Source organism: Prorops nasuta, unplaced genomic scaffold, assembly GCF_024137725.1.
Source record: "Prorops nasuta isolate Cenicafe-Biocafe unplaced genomic scaffold, Cenicafe_Pnas_1.2 PNAS00025, whole genome shotgun sequence".
In the NCBI taxonomy this organism is placed as follows: domain Eukaryota; kingdom Metazoa; phylum Arthropoda; class Insecta; order Hymenoptera; family Bethylidae; genus Prorops; species Prorops nasuta.
Window position 1 is genome coordinate 955,606 of NW_027116822.1, and position 16,021 is coordinate 971,626.

The 16,021-nt window shown below is 43.5% G+C and overlaps 2 protein-coding genes across 14 annotated transcripts in view; one reads left to right on the forward strand and one right to left on the reverse strand.

Moving 5' to 3' along the window:
* Window positions 1-3,725, forward strand: part of sei (seizure) — a 61,460-nt gene extending 57,735 nt beyond the window's left edge. For all 13 annotated transcript variants that reach the window (XM_066741614.1, XM_066741617.1, XM_066741619.1 and 10 more), the window contains one exon: window positions 28-3,725. In XM_066741614.1, the coding sequence (XP_066597711.1) occupies window positions 28-358 (331 nt within the window). In that variant the 3' untranslated portion in view covers window positions 359-3,725. The remainder of the gene's footprint in view (window positions 1-27) is intronic.
* LOC136782294 (protein gooseberry-like) lies at window positions 3,417-11,141 on the reverse strand. The gene is made up of 5 exons (XM_066741628.1): window positions 10,768-11,141; window positions 8,845-8,983; window positions 8,437-8,726; window positions 5,545-5,958; window positions 3,417-5,067 (listed from the first exon to the last, which is right to left on the reverse strand). Exons 1-5 carry the CDS (start codon window positions 10,826-10,828, stop codon window positions 4,496-4,498), a joined length of 1,476 nt encoding a protein of 491 aa, XP_066597725.1. The 5' UTR covers window positions 10,829-11,141; the 3' UTR covers window positions 3,417-4,495.
* Between the last annotated feature and the right edge of the window lie 4,880 nt (window positions 11,142-16,021).

The following is a 16,021-nucleotide window of genomic DNA, read 5'->3' on the forward strand; positions in this document are numbered from 1 at the left end:
ACCAAAAAAACACATTTTTCCTTTTAGGTACAGTTCTTTCAACAAGCGATCGGAACCCGAAGCGGACGACCCCTGGAGTTGCGTGGTTTCTCTGCCCGATCGAGGAGCGACTCAGAGGCCGCGTAGCGGCGACTCCAGGAGTCAAGAGCCGGGGGGGAATCACCGCGCCGGTAGCGGTAGCGATGCGTCTAGTGGCGCCACCAGTAGCAAACTGCCGATTCAAGAGGCGACGACGAGCCAGCGTCAAGAGAGCTCCCGACAGACCAGCGAGGATATGTCCTGGGAGTTTACGATCAACGAGGCTCCCATCGCCAGGTTGGAGTCCCTGGACGAGCTGGACCAGGACAACGGAAGTTAAGGCTCGCCGAGGTGCTCCACCGGTTCCAGATCTAGTACCCGAGAGTAGCTGAAATACGAAAGGGGACAATGGCGGCTCGACGGGTTGACTCAGGGGCGAATAAGATGGGAGCTTAAATTTTGCTTCGGCCTTTTGGTCGAACCTCGGGGCTTTTTGGTTTTTTTTTTCTTTGGTGTAAGAGGATGAGTCATGTACGGCGTCTCGATGATGATGATGCTGCGTCGTCTTTCGCATTTCATCCTCTTGGTTGTAAAGGCTGTGCATCGGCCCGTTATCGAACGGGCTTCTTTTTAACGTCGAACAAGACATCGTAGGACGCGCTTGCCGTTTGGTCGATTCGATATCTCGTGCCCGATAGGCTTTCGTAATTTTGTATCCCAGATCCAGAGGTACGGGGACCGCTTAGCGCGGAGCTCTTGTGAAATTATGCTCGTTCGCGCTAAGAGTTACCCGAGGCTCTGTCGAATGTGGGAAAAACGGCACGAGGCTAATCGGCAAGCATTCGGTCATATCATTGACATCGTATTGATTACGATCGATACTCGGCCCTTCCGAATAGCGAACGACCCTGCGTCGTAATTTCCCAATCACCGGGGACGATCGAGCCGAAATTGGGGCCCGACGTTTCTTCCGTAAATTTTTCTACGAAGCTAGATCAGCGTTCACTCACCCCTCTACGTATACTGACTCGTGAGCGAGTTTGACGAATCACATCGAATCAACGAACAATCAAAGTTCTTTTCGGAAGGGAGAGAGAGAGAGAGAGAGAGAGAAATGGCATTGATTGGAAAATTAGGATAGTGGCGTTGGCGTTCGGAAAGTTAGCGAAGCAAGTCTATTGTATTGTATAAAATGCGGTGTCCTTGTTACGCGAGGTAACGCAGCGGATGTAAGCAATTATTGCTCTTATCATTAGAATTCTTATTAATTACGAGTTGTCTATAAGTAGGAACGAAGCGAACGTTACACTAAGGGAGCCAAGAACAAATACCGACGGTATAATGCCTACGCAATAACGTATAAAAATATACATATTAAAAAAAGGTACAATTTTTACACAATATTTCGAATTATTATCGCTCTTCTTCATGCATTGGTCCCCGCTCCGATCACTCTCATCCCAAGATTTGGTTTTACCGCAAAAACCCATCGCTGGTTTACGATCGATGAATTTTGATGGAACACCAATGAAAAGGGGTATTCGTTTGCAATTTTGTAATCTAACGACACTAGATAGCCATGATAATTAGTTAATTATGCTCGCGCTAGTATAGTTCAATGAATCGTTGAAAATCAGTCGAGAATTATCGAACGGCTTTCTATTAATTTCTTGCTCAGTATTCTAGTCTATAATGATGATACATTCGATTTTAAAAGATTAACTTGATTATAAAGATGGTGTTGAGCCAGAGGCGAGTAGATGTTGTGTTGGATGACAGGAGGAGGACTTGGATCACGGGCGAGAATTGTTACGTTACTTAAATATAGCACACGCAGCACACGTGTAACTTTGCACCCTAGATACACCGAACCGACTGACGGATCGATAGCCAATCAACGGGTGTGGTGGCGCTCGAATTGCGTCAGCCGTAGCGCCGGCTTATCGACTTTCGTTTCCACCCCAATCGCAATGAAGAACAATTTGGTCCATCACGTTGTTTCTTTTTAACGCATTCTTTTACCGTGCAACAATAAATAGTATAGTGGTTAATCATTCGATGTACTTATCGTACTTTTTATGACTTCTTTTTTGAAAGCGTGCAACGAGTCGCGCGCCTTTATGAAAATATCACGTAGCAAGATGAAGGTATAGTGCATATGCGAACTGGGAGGGAAAGGGGAAGCGTTCTGCGTTATCATAGGGAGGAGTATCGATTAGTGGACGAATAAGTGTTTTTCTTCCGACTGATCGTAACCGACAAGATCTTTTGTAAGTGTTTATTCTTGTTAAATAAGGAATGTCGACGTATGTACGCGAAGAAACGCACAGCTGAAATGAAAAAAAAAGCAAAAAAAAAGTGCACGATTACCGCTGTTGCACAATTAAGAAAGTATGGCTTCTCGCTTGGGCAGCAGTGTACGCCTTTGAAATCAATCATATCCGAGGCGAATGTCGAAATCTATGTATATTGGGGAAAGATGAGAGAAACTTGTTCTATAATTTACACGCGGCTCGCACGAATATCGAGCGTACCCCCGAAATTCATTTCAGCTTCATCGTTGATCGCTCAAAACTTATTGTAACTCGAGGCAAAACTCCTAAGCGCGAGACCGAGTCTCGATACAGGTGCGTTGTTCTTTCACTTCTGGAGTGGCAGTGAGATCTATATGGAAGGAGAGAATTTTTGCTTTGACTGTAAATTCGCCTTGGAAAGGCTGTGCGACGAGACGCAATTGGACAGTGTGAGCTTGGAATTCTCTCCGCGAGAATCACCCTAGGGATATCCAACGTCACTCTATGTGATCACGCTTTTTGTTCTAATATTAAAAGTGGTTCTACCTGCGATAGACAATTCCCCCCCCCCCCCATTCTTTTTTCAAATTACAATAATTGTTATGTAAATATATGAAATGATCTTTGACTTGTGTACGACTAGACAGTGAGCGCACTGGTTTGTAACACGTAAGAGAAAGATTCGTCGGTAGGAGAGTGCGAGATTGAAAGATTTCTGTGCCATCTCCACCCCCTCCATTCTCTCATCACGTAGCCACCACGTTTAAAGCAATATTTTATTCGTAACGATCTTTAGAATTACTGGTAAAATTTATATCCGGATTTAATCATGTATGAATATCTCTCGCATTATCCCTTATTTAATCGGCAACTCTGTGATATGTATAAATCATTGGCTATCGAGCATACATGGCGGCGGTGATGGTGATAGGTGGAAAATGGCAAAGTCGTGTTATGTATCTATAGGTTTTCATATATTGCATAAATTTATGTTTATTACATATTTTCACTATGCTGACATGCATTTCTCTGCTTCACTTCTGTATTATCCCTCATAAAACACCTCGAGCAGCGTTTACCCACGACGAATACGGTTTATAGTGATTTATCGACTGTCGGGGAGAGCTCTGAGAGAGAGAGAGAGAGAATATTATATACACGTATTTTCACACAGAAACACGCGCACGCGCGCATTGAGCAAATTATCTTTCGTCGGTCAAGTACCCAGGGATCAGCGCCATCTCGGCGTATCCTGAACTATAAGAAGCAGCTTCGATTCACCACTTTGTAATTATTGACTCTCGAATTTACCGCAGCATAGAACAATAATTGTATAAAACTTTCGTGGATTCTATTGTACGAACAAAGAACGCAATGCAAATATATCGGCTACGTTGTTTTTATTAACTCTCATGGGTGTTGGAACTTTTAATACCTATATATTTTCTAAAGCATTCCTTCCTACTGCTACTTTCAACGGGAGATGCTGATCATCTTGTTTGTTTCAGAATTTCTTTATTAATTCATACGTATCAAGCTACAATATTATACAAATCCATGGAAAATATACATGCACGAGTATACCTAATTGTTATACTTATGTCTTTATTGGTTAAACCTCCATGACGAATCGATACCGCGAATCGTTGATAGGAATTAATCTAGGAATTTTTAAAACTCAAGAATGGTGCTACTAATAAAGTGTATATGTACAAAGTACAAGAAAATATTTGGTTTAATTACGAGAGCTAGACGTTACGAACTAAGAAAAGACCCGTCAACCAAAGAGATATACATGCATCGGCTATAAAAGTTAATAAGGTTCCCATATACTAAAAAAATGTCGAGACTTTTATGCATCTATGGCTTTTATATACAAGGATAGAGAACTCGTAGCTCAATTACTCTAATAATCTTAATAATAATAAGGCAGTCGCCCGCAATCTGCCGGCTTCAATTTCTATATTTACAAAGATGCCTTAGAAAGATAGTCCTATTCACTGGATCAATCCATCCGCGTTTCGCATTTGGTAGCTCGTGACGATAACGTCGACACACGACCGAGCTCCTCTTAATTATAACTACTGGCTTGAAAATAAGCAAATCGATGATTCATCGGGCCACCCTGAAGAGTGGAGGATCGACCATTCAGTCCGAGATTCAGCTCGAGTCCACGAAGCTCATTACCAGTTATAGAAAGGTTGGTGCAGAGCTGCTCTGGGTGGTGGTTGCTGGAATCCCTGGGCAGTATAGTGGCTGGCGAAGGCCTGATGGGAGAGGGTGCCGTAGTGGGTTTGTTGCAGAGTGGACGGTGGGCTCGGAAGGCCAACTCTGCCACTAGCCGTGATCGTAGTGTGCCAGGTTGGCGAGGTGTTACCCTGACTAGCCTGCTGATGCTGATGAGCCGGCGATACCGAGCTGATTGGTAAATCCGAAGATGCCAGTTGCTCCGATGCCGGATTCGAATTACCAGAATTCGGACCCATCATGGTCACCAAGGAGTTCGGTGTAGGTGGTAGAGCAATCGAGTGACCAGTGGGTTGCTGATAACCCGATCCTGACGTTACCGGCGAAATCTGATGACTCATATGAGTCGTCGTCGTCGATGACGTAGGCGGCAGCAGCGAGCTGGGATAAGTAACCGACGTTGGCAGACTGTAAGTTGGAGTTGGAGTCACGGAGGAAGCCAATCTCGAAGAATCACTGCTGGCCAACTGATGCGACATCGCGTGGTGAGACGAGTATAATTCTGGAACTGATGGAAAACAATGGACAATTAATACTTCGATATATTCCCAATAATCCTCTCCTTGCTATAGCACCAAGTGACTTATAGATATCCTTTACCCGTCTTTCAGTCAATTGGATAACTAACAAATGTCTATAAGAGAACTTTTAGTCAAGTGTACTGTATAGGCAGAGTTACTTCGCCAGAGCGGATATTGCGTAAATGACGAGACAATAGTATTTGAAAGAGACCGGTGCGTCAAGTGCAGAAGCAGGGTCTCGGGCTCGAAACTAACGAAAAATGACTGAGCCAAAATCAAGTCGATACGACTCTAGTCTACCAACCTTCAATTTCCTACAATAGAGACTGGTTGGCCTAATAAGTATAGCCACCTGTCGTTCTATACTTTTCACCCTAACTATAATAATAACAATGTTTCTTTTTCCAGTATATATATACAGTATAGAGAGAGAGAGAAAGAGAGAGAGAAGAAAAGAAAATCACCTTGACTGGAAGAGAATGCAGCGTCGGGGAGAGTCTGGCCGTGCGGATGAGGATGAGGATGACTCGGTGAAACGGTAGAAGCGGCGTGGAGATGGGGTGCCGCTGGTGGATGCAGAACGTACGAGGCAGTTGGATAAGCTACGGATCCAACGTAACCACCGGAAGTGGTCGATGACAGTTGTTTCCTCAATCTAGCCCTCCTGTTACTGAACCAAACCTGGATCCTCGCCTCGGTCAACTTGGTCCTTTGAGCTAATTCCTCTCTGGTGTAAATATCTGGATACTGAGTCCTCTCGAACGCCCTCTCCAATTCGTCCAATTGATGAGCCGTGAAGGTGGTTCTACTACGACGCTGTTTCCTCTTCAGCGGGATTCCTGGCTCGCTCTCGCAATCGGAACCGGAACTGGTCTTCACTGCAACCAAAGAAATCGAGTTAATTTATTCATCGAGCGCACTACCACACTTATACCAAATATAAATTCTGTAATCCGTAATAAGTCCTGGGGCTTAATGATATTGGTGTTTCTGGTTATAAGTCATGCAAACGAGGCTTAAGGTCTCGGTGTTATGGGAGATCGTATTTAATAGTTATTAATTCCCTTTCTCGTGTCACCTGAACACGCGCGCGCGCATCTTTACGAGGGTAAGGCACACGTGCGCGCGAGGCTCGGCGTGGTTGTCGGCTGGTGGTTCGATGTGTGTTGGGAAGTGGTTTACGGCCTGTTTTGTGTACCGTGCACCATGCATCGGTGCGGCCCAGCGAGCGAGCTACCATCAAAAGGGACCGCGCGCGTGTTTGGACTCCGCTGGTTATTTCACACTCGGTCTCCGATCAACTTGTTTGCGCCAGCAAAACCCGCGACCTTTGATCCTCGTCATTGTTTTCACTAAACAGTACCCCCACTCCTAAGCTCCTTCGACCTGCTACAATTTTTTCTCGGCTGTTTACACGGGATAATCACGCGCGCGCGTTCTTCCACACTGTGAAATAATAGATGAAGACAAATTCATCTTTGGCCAGTCACCAATAGCGCGAATATTCCCTGAAAATCGTCTACTACCACCATAAGAATTGTTTTGACTTTGTCACTTTCCCAGTAGATATATAGTAGATGGAACGATCTTTGGGCTGGATGGAGGATTTTTTGCCGGATACCCGAAGCTTTTGACAGTGTCGGCGCGCGACTAATCGGCCGACGACGCCTGACGTCGAGACGCCGCGGAACGGATTCGCTCGAGTTGATGCATATTCGTCACGGCTCTATTCCCGGATGACCTTTTTTTTCTCCTCCGACGTCTACCCCCCTCCCTTTATATCGTCGCAACCATTATAAGCTCCGAGGATCCGAAAACCAGCGAATTATTTAAAAAACAATTTTTCCATTTAATTTCTACTTCGTGTATAAGAGCCTATATACAATTTATCGACTCGCGCAGCTTATACGCGCAGTGTGCCCTGTGTTCCCGCAGAAGCCGTGCACTCATAATATCAGGTTTTAACTCTGAAATTATTAAGCGGCCAGAGTAGCGTTTAACGTTGATCCGGAAATTTTTCTCCATTTTTCTCGGCGTCCCTGCATACGAGCTCGATGGGGTGTCGATGATGAATAAAAAGAGTGTCCAAATTTGTTGGTAAATTAATTGATTGGAATTTTTTCCGGGCGTTTGATAGCCGGTGTTCCTTTCTGTTTCTCACCCCTCCCCCCCCCCCCTCAGCCACCGTATTATTCTTGCTGGTCTCTCTCTGTCTCTCTCGGGAGAATTTTTTTTTTCCGTAAGGGGCGCCCGGAACGATCGACTTACAGGCTTTTCCCCCTCCCCTGCCCCGAGGGCCCTTTCATCTTCGCCGGCCGGCAAACTTCAAATGATCTCAGGACCGACTGCCGGCCTCCGTGTATATTTCATTTGTCTTGTCAAAACGCAGAATGCAATAGCCACACTCTACAAGCGCAGCCACAAATGATGCGTCGCGATTGTTTCGTCACTATATATATATATATATATATATATAGCTACTCTCTCACGATCGATTCACGCTTCGCGTCCAGAAAAACTCCTCGGTTTCCACTCTTTTTCACCTGGAATTTAATTCAAACTTCCTTTCAACCTTCTTATCCAATATGGAGGACCTCGTGATAAACGATAAGCGTATACGCGATGGAAAATTTTGCCGCGGAGATGAAAAGTGAGGAGGGTTTAAAAATACGTGGCACGACGATAAGCGTGTAATTTCTAGTGGACTAAAATAGGTGGATGATCGATATAGAGATGCTTTGGAGGCGCGTAGAAAAACGGACAAACACGCGTAAATCGCGGTGTGTTGTACACGTGGGCCTATCGCCTTGCACCATAGCGAGGCGGCGAGAAAATTAGAGAGTCCCAGCTCTTTGCGTCTGCCTCTGCCTACCGGCCGCGCAACCGGTAATTTCCTAGACCGAGAAACGCGCTACTGATTTATACGCGGGCCCATTTAATTTATTCATTCACCGTTTCCACTCCGCTTAAGGTTATGCCGGTGGTCCTCGACAAGGTCGTTTGGGAAATGCTAGGAAAATCCTGCAAAAACTTTGATGACTCGCACTTTTCATTTTATCTCTTCAACTACTGCCTTTGCTAGATGGCTGTCCGATAAATCCTTATTTTTAATTATTAGATATATTTGTTAGTGTTAGTGCAGAAGCTAATTTTGTTTGGAGTCATTCCTTTCGTTTGGAATGTAAGGAAAACCTCGCTGGAATATTGCGATGCGTTTATCTGTCGTTTTATTAATTATTTACAGATTTTACTCGGTAATTAATAATTTGAGAAAAATCAACGCAGAGGGTTTTATTTATACTAATAAAGGAGAGACTTTGGTTAGTTTGAGGAGACGTAAGAGAAGCAAAATTTACCATCGCCCATTTTGCTCTCGTCTTCAGGATCGCGGCCTCTGAGAAGGCGCGAAATAGCGGAAACGCTTGGTGCACTGGTTCGGTCACAGATTCCCTCCTTGATCAGTCGATCCCGTATCTCCCACGAAAATATACCTGGATTGTCCCGTTTGTACTCCTCGATTCTTGCTTCGACCTCTGGAGTCGCCACGCGAGGCTTGCTACCACCGATTATACCAGGTCTTATACTTCCGGTTTCTTGGTACCGGTTCAGAATCTTCGACACGCAACCGTGCGACACCTTCAATTGTCTGTAAATAGAACGGTCTATTATTTCTTTTGATAAATTATAAATAATATATATATATATATATATATATATATATATATATGTATAGTGGTACTAATTGCCAATCGATCAATGATTACCTGGAGATGACGCAGGGCCTCACTCCAGCCGCTGCCATCTCTACGATTTTCAATCTAGTGTGATTGGGCAAGGGCCTGCCATTTATGAAAAGACCACCCAATTGATTCATTTTGCCCTGGCCAGGAATCGATCCGAGGTCTGCTGAAAAAAACATTAATTCAGAGCTGTGACTAAAAGGCATTCGCCATGAAAATCATGAAATTCATTTACGAGTGCTTTTCGTGATAACCGGAAGTGACCGGTTATTGAACGAGAGCTATAAAACGCCAGGATTTATCGCGTTCGCTTTGGATAAGGTATAACACAGGAGAGAACAGGAGTCACACATGCCAGCGATAAGTACGACTGGTCAGGAATCTTTACGACGCGGCTATATACTTCTCTGTTATTTAATTTTACGATTGCTCGTAGAAAATAATCAAAAAATAACATCAAACGATATCATGCAATGGAGAAATATGTATTTCTCTCTCATTCCCACTAAATTCCATTTTTACTTTCTTTCCATAATGATTCCCCTCTTATATACGAAATACGTGGAATACGATTTTTTATTTTTCCTTTTTAAAGGATTCTTTCTTTCCGTTGCTTTTTTAGGGAATCAAATTAAATGCAAAGAAACTCGATTAATCGAATGAGAAACTTCGAGCAATATGTATTTTTCTAAATACTTTCTGTGCAGGGAATAGAACGAGTGCTGCTAGGAAACCTAAAGAATTGAACGAGACTTGGAGCGTTACTATGTAACAGAGCTATTATTTATCTAATACACTAAATTACGTTTTTATTTGTTATTATTTGCCCGTTGCGAAATATGCGGAAGAGGATTTTTACATTTTTTCTTGCAACATTTTTCGAAATGCTTTCTTTGGGAGCAGAATGAATCGCGTGGGTGGCAAAAAGCATGGCTGGTGTAAAAAAGAGACCGACGGATTGCGCATGAGATCCGACGACGCTTGCGTAACGATAGTTATGCGCCTTTCAAGAGCAACGAAAAAACACGAGTGTTACGCGTGTAATATCAATTGTTGCCTTTTTTTTCTTTGCAATCCGCCAAGTGGTCTCGGTCACTTAGCAGCGATACCGCTTCTTGTCGCTCCCATTACTTTTTCGCGCTGGCCAATTATACAACGATGCAGATCGCGCGATCCACTTCCGGTCGAATAATTAACCGATTGCAAAAGCGCAATGAAATCCACTTTGCAACAAACGCCCGCCGCGCCTCTAATCGATTCTGCGCCGTTCGCTGAACTTGAGCTTCATTTTTCTCCGGGGAATGAAACTCGAAGAGAATTTTTCCTGAAATGTATATATAGCTGCTCAATGGGAAAAGGAATATCCTCGGGGTGGCCGGCCGTCGGCACTCGAATTTTCCGCTACTCTCCGGTGACAATGGACAAACTGGACGCGATTACACGCTCGATTTCAACCGGGAAGAAATACCCAAAATATGACAGAAATATAAATGGAATAGAAATGTATACTCCATGAATTATGTAACGTAAGAAAAAAATTATTATCAGATACAAATTCCTGTTAATCATGATTTTATTCCATCGAAAATAGGAAATTGAGCGACATCGTTGAAGATCGAATTAACGCGTCATCCAGAGAGAGAGAAAGAGAGAGAGAGAGAGAGAGATTTACGAGAAGGAAAGTTCGAAGAAAAATTTTATTAAAGAAACAGAGTGGTTCTTTGTAAAAAATAAGGAAAAAAAGAGACTATTGCAGCAAGTTCCTTTGCCGACGGAACTTGCGAGGAAAAGATATTTCGTAATTTATGACGGTCATTAATGGTAATGTTCCGGTCTTCTTGGTCCAGGTAACGTTATATATCAAGTGAAGATCCTGAAGGATTTCCAGGAGTCAACGACTGCTACGTACAGGACTCTCACAAAAAATCGACACAGGCTCGATCGTACCTTGCAAAGGGTATCCAGTGAAATATGGCCGCATCATCGAGAAATTAGTGGTCACCGTCATCGCAGGACTTCCGGTGGTTTCAGGAATTATGCTTCCTGATAGAAAACTTGTGATTTCCTCGCAATTACACTTCACGTCACAAATCTTCAAAAATTGGTAAGTTTCTCTCGATCGGTGCAGCGTTCGCCAAACTTTCGACGTCCTTCGTCTCAAGGCAATTCCGGTATCACTTGATCAGAGGCCGAGGAAGGAGAGAGCGAAAAGTGGATGAGGTAAACAAGAAACGGAACAATAATAATAATAGCAGGAGGATGTTTGAGGTGGTCGAACGCGATAGGAGATCGGCCGATCGAACTGAGGTGTTTTCAGATCGGCTTTTGGATCCCGACTGAACCTTGCAGAGTCCGGAGATCTACGGGTAAGCGAGTATTGGCCACTCCCAGCAAAATCTCCACCGGACTGACAAACTTACGACCTACGGGAGTCGGGGGAGGGGAGAAAAAGTGTGATCTCTGGGAACGTTGTGCGCGTTCTACGGAGGCCTGACTGGCTTCGATCGAGAACCTGTTCCTAGCCAATCCTCGGAGCTTCGAGCCCTCGAGAGAAACGCCTCTCTGGGCGTAACGCGCCTGCTACGACTATACTCTCGTACTTCCACAATTTTATTACCGCGCTTTTACAACCTGACACCGTGCGTTCGTGCGTCCGTCCAAAGATCCGGATCCGGATATGCTTTCCTCGGACCCAACAGCTTCTTTTCATCCTCGCTCGTGTATCTCTTAACCCCCCCCCCCCCCCCCCAACTCTCTAACGATTATTCTCGTATTAACATTATCCGAATTTATTATACAGACCCCAATTCTACAACGGAAGATTAAAAATTGGCAAAATGTGTAAATATAACGTTTACGCGCGATTGCCCATTGGCAATGGATCCTTTCCATTTCCGATGTAGCGTCACTCGTTGAGGAAATGACACTGCACACAGGATACGAGACAAAAGCCAATGACGCAAGATCAGCCAACCGAATCTCTCTCGACTGTTGCTTCGATCACGGTAAACTTGTCGATTCTTCGGGAGGAGCAAGAACAAGAACAAGAAGAATGACTGGCTGCTGTCTATGGTACCACCGAGCGTTATCTTTGGTTATAGAAGAACGAAGAAATAAGGTAAGGAAAATACACGTTTAGTGTCGATTGCTCATTGGTACTCGTTATTTATTTATAAATTATTAAGTTACGAGACAAAATTCGAATATTGACCACACAAGTTTCTCTGAATTGTTGAGTGCATCGCTATAACCTCTTCGACTGTCGAAGAAGAAGAAGGATATAAGCATCCAGTACCAAGAAATAAAGTTTACACGTATATTACGCAATTTCTGTCACTTCATCATGACTAAAATGCCAGAGTCATGAACGAAGAAGAGGGAGGTAGAAAAAATGTAGGGTCGATTGCTCGGAAGTCCATTATTTATTTACCAGGCGAGCGAGAGATTTTTCACGCACGCCGTGAGTTTTGCAGTAAATAAGTCCGAGGACTCTGCAGGAGAGAGAGAGAGAGACTCGCGAAATTCGTTCCGTGAAATGCGAGCGACGGTTTGGTCTATTGTCGCCCACCTCTCCCCCTCACCCCTTAACGTAGAGCGGTAGGACCAGGGGACCACTGATGCGACTTCATCAATGTTTATTATCGCGCTGTTTGTGCGTTTCGGGTATTTCGGCGCGGAAGAATGGCCAAACAGAGGCTCCAACTACGACACGCATTATCCCTGAGGAGCTTCAGCCAGCGTACGGCATTTGGTTCCGGCCTGGAAGAGAGGCTCCTTTCTTGGCACCCACGCTGGGAGGACAAAACAAACTCGCTAATGTCTTCATGCTGCTCAGGAGGAACTTGCGGAGTTGCGGACCCCGGCAGTGTCCTCGCCAGTTGGTAGCGAGTACGGACTACCGCATTCGCCGACGGCAACTTCTTGCCTCGATCGCTTCCTCAAGGACGTCTCTCACTCTTATATCCTCCCTTTCTTCCAGCTGCACTACAAACTCGCAATTTCCTCTTTATGTTTAATAATCATTTCTTTCTTCTCTGTCTATATATATACATATATATAGTACATTCTGTTATTTCAAATGTTTAATAAAATTAATTTATCATTTTGGATATTTCCTTCCCAATAGCTCGAGTAAACCTCGGGACATCCCGAGGACGTTCCGAGAATATGTTCAGTATAGAGATAAGGATGGTGTTCTCCGAACATGGTGTATATTACCAGGACAGATAAGACGAAGACTCTCGTGATTTACGAGGTCTCGACACTCAAACTGGTAGATTATCAGAATTTCTGGTAGATAAGAAGGCGAAAAAGTGGTGAAGAAGCTGGTACAGTGGCGTCGCAATAATTATTGCGATTGGATATTTTGCCAGAGCGATGACGTCAGTGGATCCTCTCGTTAAATTTAAGGGGTTTAAAGATTTGACGGATGGCTCTCTCGTGACTTTCGGGGATGTGGTATTTTGACGCGACGTAGGCGTGCAAATACATGCAAATGACACTCTCGGCTGGCCGAAACGCCTACCTGCGATCCAAGACAAGAAGCTGAGAGTCGAGAGACCGTTACGCCGTAAATAATCCACCCCTTTTGAGCATATCCATACAGCCATCCTTCCTTTTTCGCAGCTTTTTCTCTTCCGCGTATAAATAAGGATCATAAATATCCGGTGGCCATAATGGATCAACATGAGGATGCGGTTCGATGCCAATCGTAAATCATCCAAACTTTTCCCACCCCTACCGACCTCGGCCAATCGCAGAATTTGCGGTCTCTCGACGCTCAGTGCTTGTGGTTGCTATTTTCTTTCTTTGAATAAACCACTGATTTGTGGTCCAGACTGTGTACGGCTATTATATATACAGAGGGAGAGAGTCCCTTCGGCTTTTCTCTAATGAACTTTTCTCCATAAATAATAATACAGGCCTCTCTACTCCTTCCAACTTCCTCTTCCTCTTCTTCTTCATCATTCCCGTTGCTACGCCGATCATAGATTCTCAGTGAAAAGTTAAGCAAATTTTTACAGCACTGCAGACCAGAAACAGAGAAATCAAGGTTTCGGGAACGTGTGGATCGGTTCGGAGGAAGATTCTCATTAAAATCGCGTTCCATTGACTAGTTTTTCGGCTTGACTCGTTGCTTTCGGTTCCGGAAAATTGCCAAGCAACAACGTTCGAGCGAAGAAAGAAATTTTCCTGTGGCATCTCGAATGAAGCGTTGCCTAGCTGCGCTTATCATCCGTTTTGACGCGTGAACCTTGTCTGGGATTCGTTTAATGTCGTGCAGGACTTCGATATATATAACTGCAGCTGATGCTTTGAGAGATTGGTTGCTCGAATTACTGCTATAGCTCCCCATATAGCATCAAGTGTCTTATAGACATCTTTTAGACGTCTTTTAGTCAATTGTACTGTATAGGTCGCCTTCTTCATGGTAATTGACAAGTGATTTCCTTCGACGAGAATGGCCAAGTTTTGCGTCGCTCGAATCAAGTTGGAAGCTGAAGGCGGTTGGGCATTTTTGAGATTTCTCCGTTGCAAAGCATGACTGAACATACGACCGACAACATTTAGACTTTTGGCATGGACCCCCGCTGCCCAACCGTTGTGAATCTGTCAACGTCCTCGTCAGAGTGGCATTCAGACACCTTGGAATAGGTAGCCCAGGCTGCCCAGGCTTGCCCAAGCTGCCCAAGGATCCCGCTTTGCTCAAGTTGTTTGGACGCAAAAAATCAACTCCTCGCAAGGTTCCAGTGAGATCCTTTTGTCCGGCAAAGAGCATTCTCTCCGAGGATACGCGTACAAACAGGAGCAAGGGTGAAAATTCGATTTACGCAGCTTCCTTTTATTCCACAATTATTACTGTCTTCCACGAATCTCTTTATTTTCAACTCCAAACACTTCCTCTCTTCTCCCAAATATTTACTAAAAAAAAAAGACTATTAATATATTTCTAAACGACTCTCTTCGCTGCACTAATTTGTCTTATAAAACTTACTTCCATTCTTTATTTTATATTTGTTTGCGAGTGGCAGTGAAAGGATCGATTCTAAGAAATTTTTAAATTCATATTTTAATAAAATAATTATCGAAGGTTAAAAATTATTGTCGATAAACCGTATAGGTAGAGAAACCTGCTGATTACCAACGCGTAAAGAATATGAAAATATATATTTACAGGTAAGTTTAGTTACTTATTAAGTGACTTTTTTGTATAAGTATATATAGAGTTACACATTTTACTTGACTTTCATTAATTGGTATATACGCGGCATTGATAAAAATTTGCCTAAATAATCCTCCAACCAATATCAAGCCTCGAATTAAACAATTTTTAAATTCTATCAACTTCTTCAAACAAAAATATTTTTAAAAAGTGCATATAAAGTTTTTTCTTTGAATAATTTGCACTATTCTAATTGATAGATCGTACCAAAGCTACAAACAACCACTCAGTATAAACATAAAACGTGAAGCTGAAGAAATATAATGTTTTAGTAATTAAAATGAAAAACAAAGAGTAATGAGTGTTTAAGAGAAGGCTTCGTGAGAATCTTATATTGATTGAGCAAAGTCCCAAGGATGGTCCTCCTACAGAGAGCGACGTATTTAAGCGAGCTCCTTGCGACTCGACGTCGATGTAAGACGAAAGTCGAAGAGGCAAGCAGCCGATGCAGGTAGAGCTGCATGAGGACATGGCAAGATGGGCAGAAGACTGCTGTGCAGGCTAGCTAAGAAATTCAGGCAAAATCATAAATCTCTGAGTTAGGGAGTCATTGTCCTTCAAAGGAATACGCGAGGAAGGACGATGGAGTACATGATGGCTATACGAGCTGCTGGCAGTAAACTCATAATGCCTGATATACGACGCCAAGATGTGGATCGCTCGAATTTGACTTATTAGCACAGACGCCCAGCCTAACACCTTCCACTTACTCAACCAGTTCACAGCTCATTTAACCCTTAACACCTTCCAACTCGACCTGCGCAACTTTGTCTCCTTCGTTAAAATTATATATACACAAAATCCCTCGATTATATACATCATCGACGAATTTATTATAATTTTCATTCAAATGAAACAATAATTAGTTCTGTAAAATTCACCGAGGCACTATTATAACAAAATTTATTCAGTCTCTTTTTGTCAAATGTTTCTCTTTGTATTTTTACCTCGATATATTTTTTTACAAGCATATTCTGT

Excerpts from the sequence above, each read along its gene's own strand:
- LOC136782294 (XM_066741628.1), bottom strand. The coding sequence starts at position 10,828 with ATGACGGTGACCACTAATTTCTCGATGATGCGGCCATATTTCACTGGA. Across the intron at positions 8,727-8,844 it reads AGGCCCTGCGTCATCTCCAG|ACAATTGAAGGTGTCGCACG; the intron begins GTAATCATTGAT and ends TTCTATTTACAG. Across the intron at positions 5,959-8,436 it reads CGAGAGCAAAATGGGCGATG|TGAAGACCAGTTCCGGTTCC; the intron begins GTAAATTTTGCT and ends CTTTGGTTGCAG.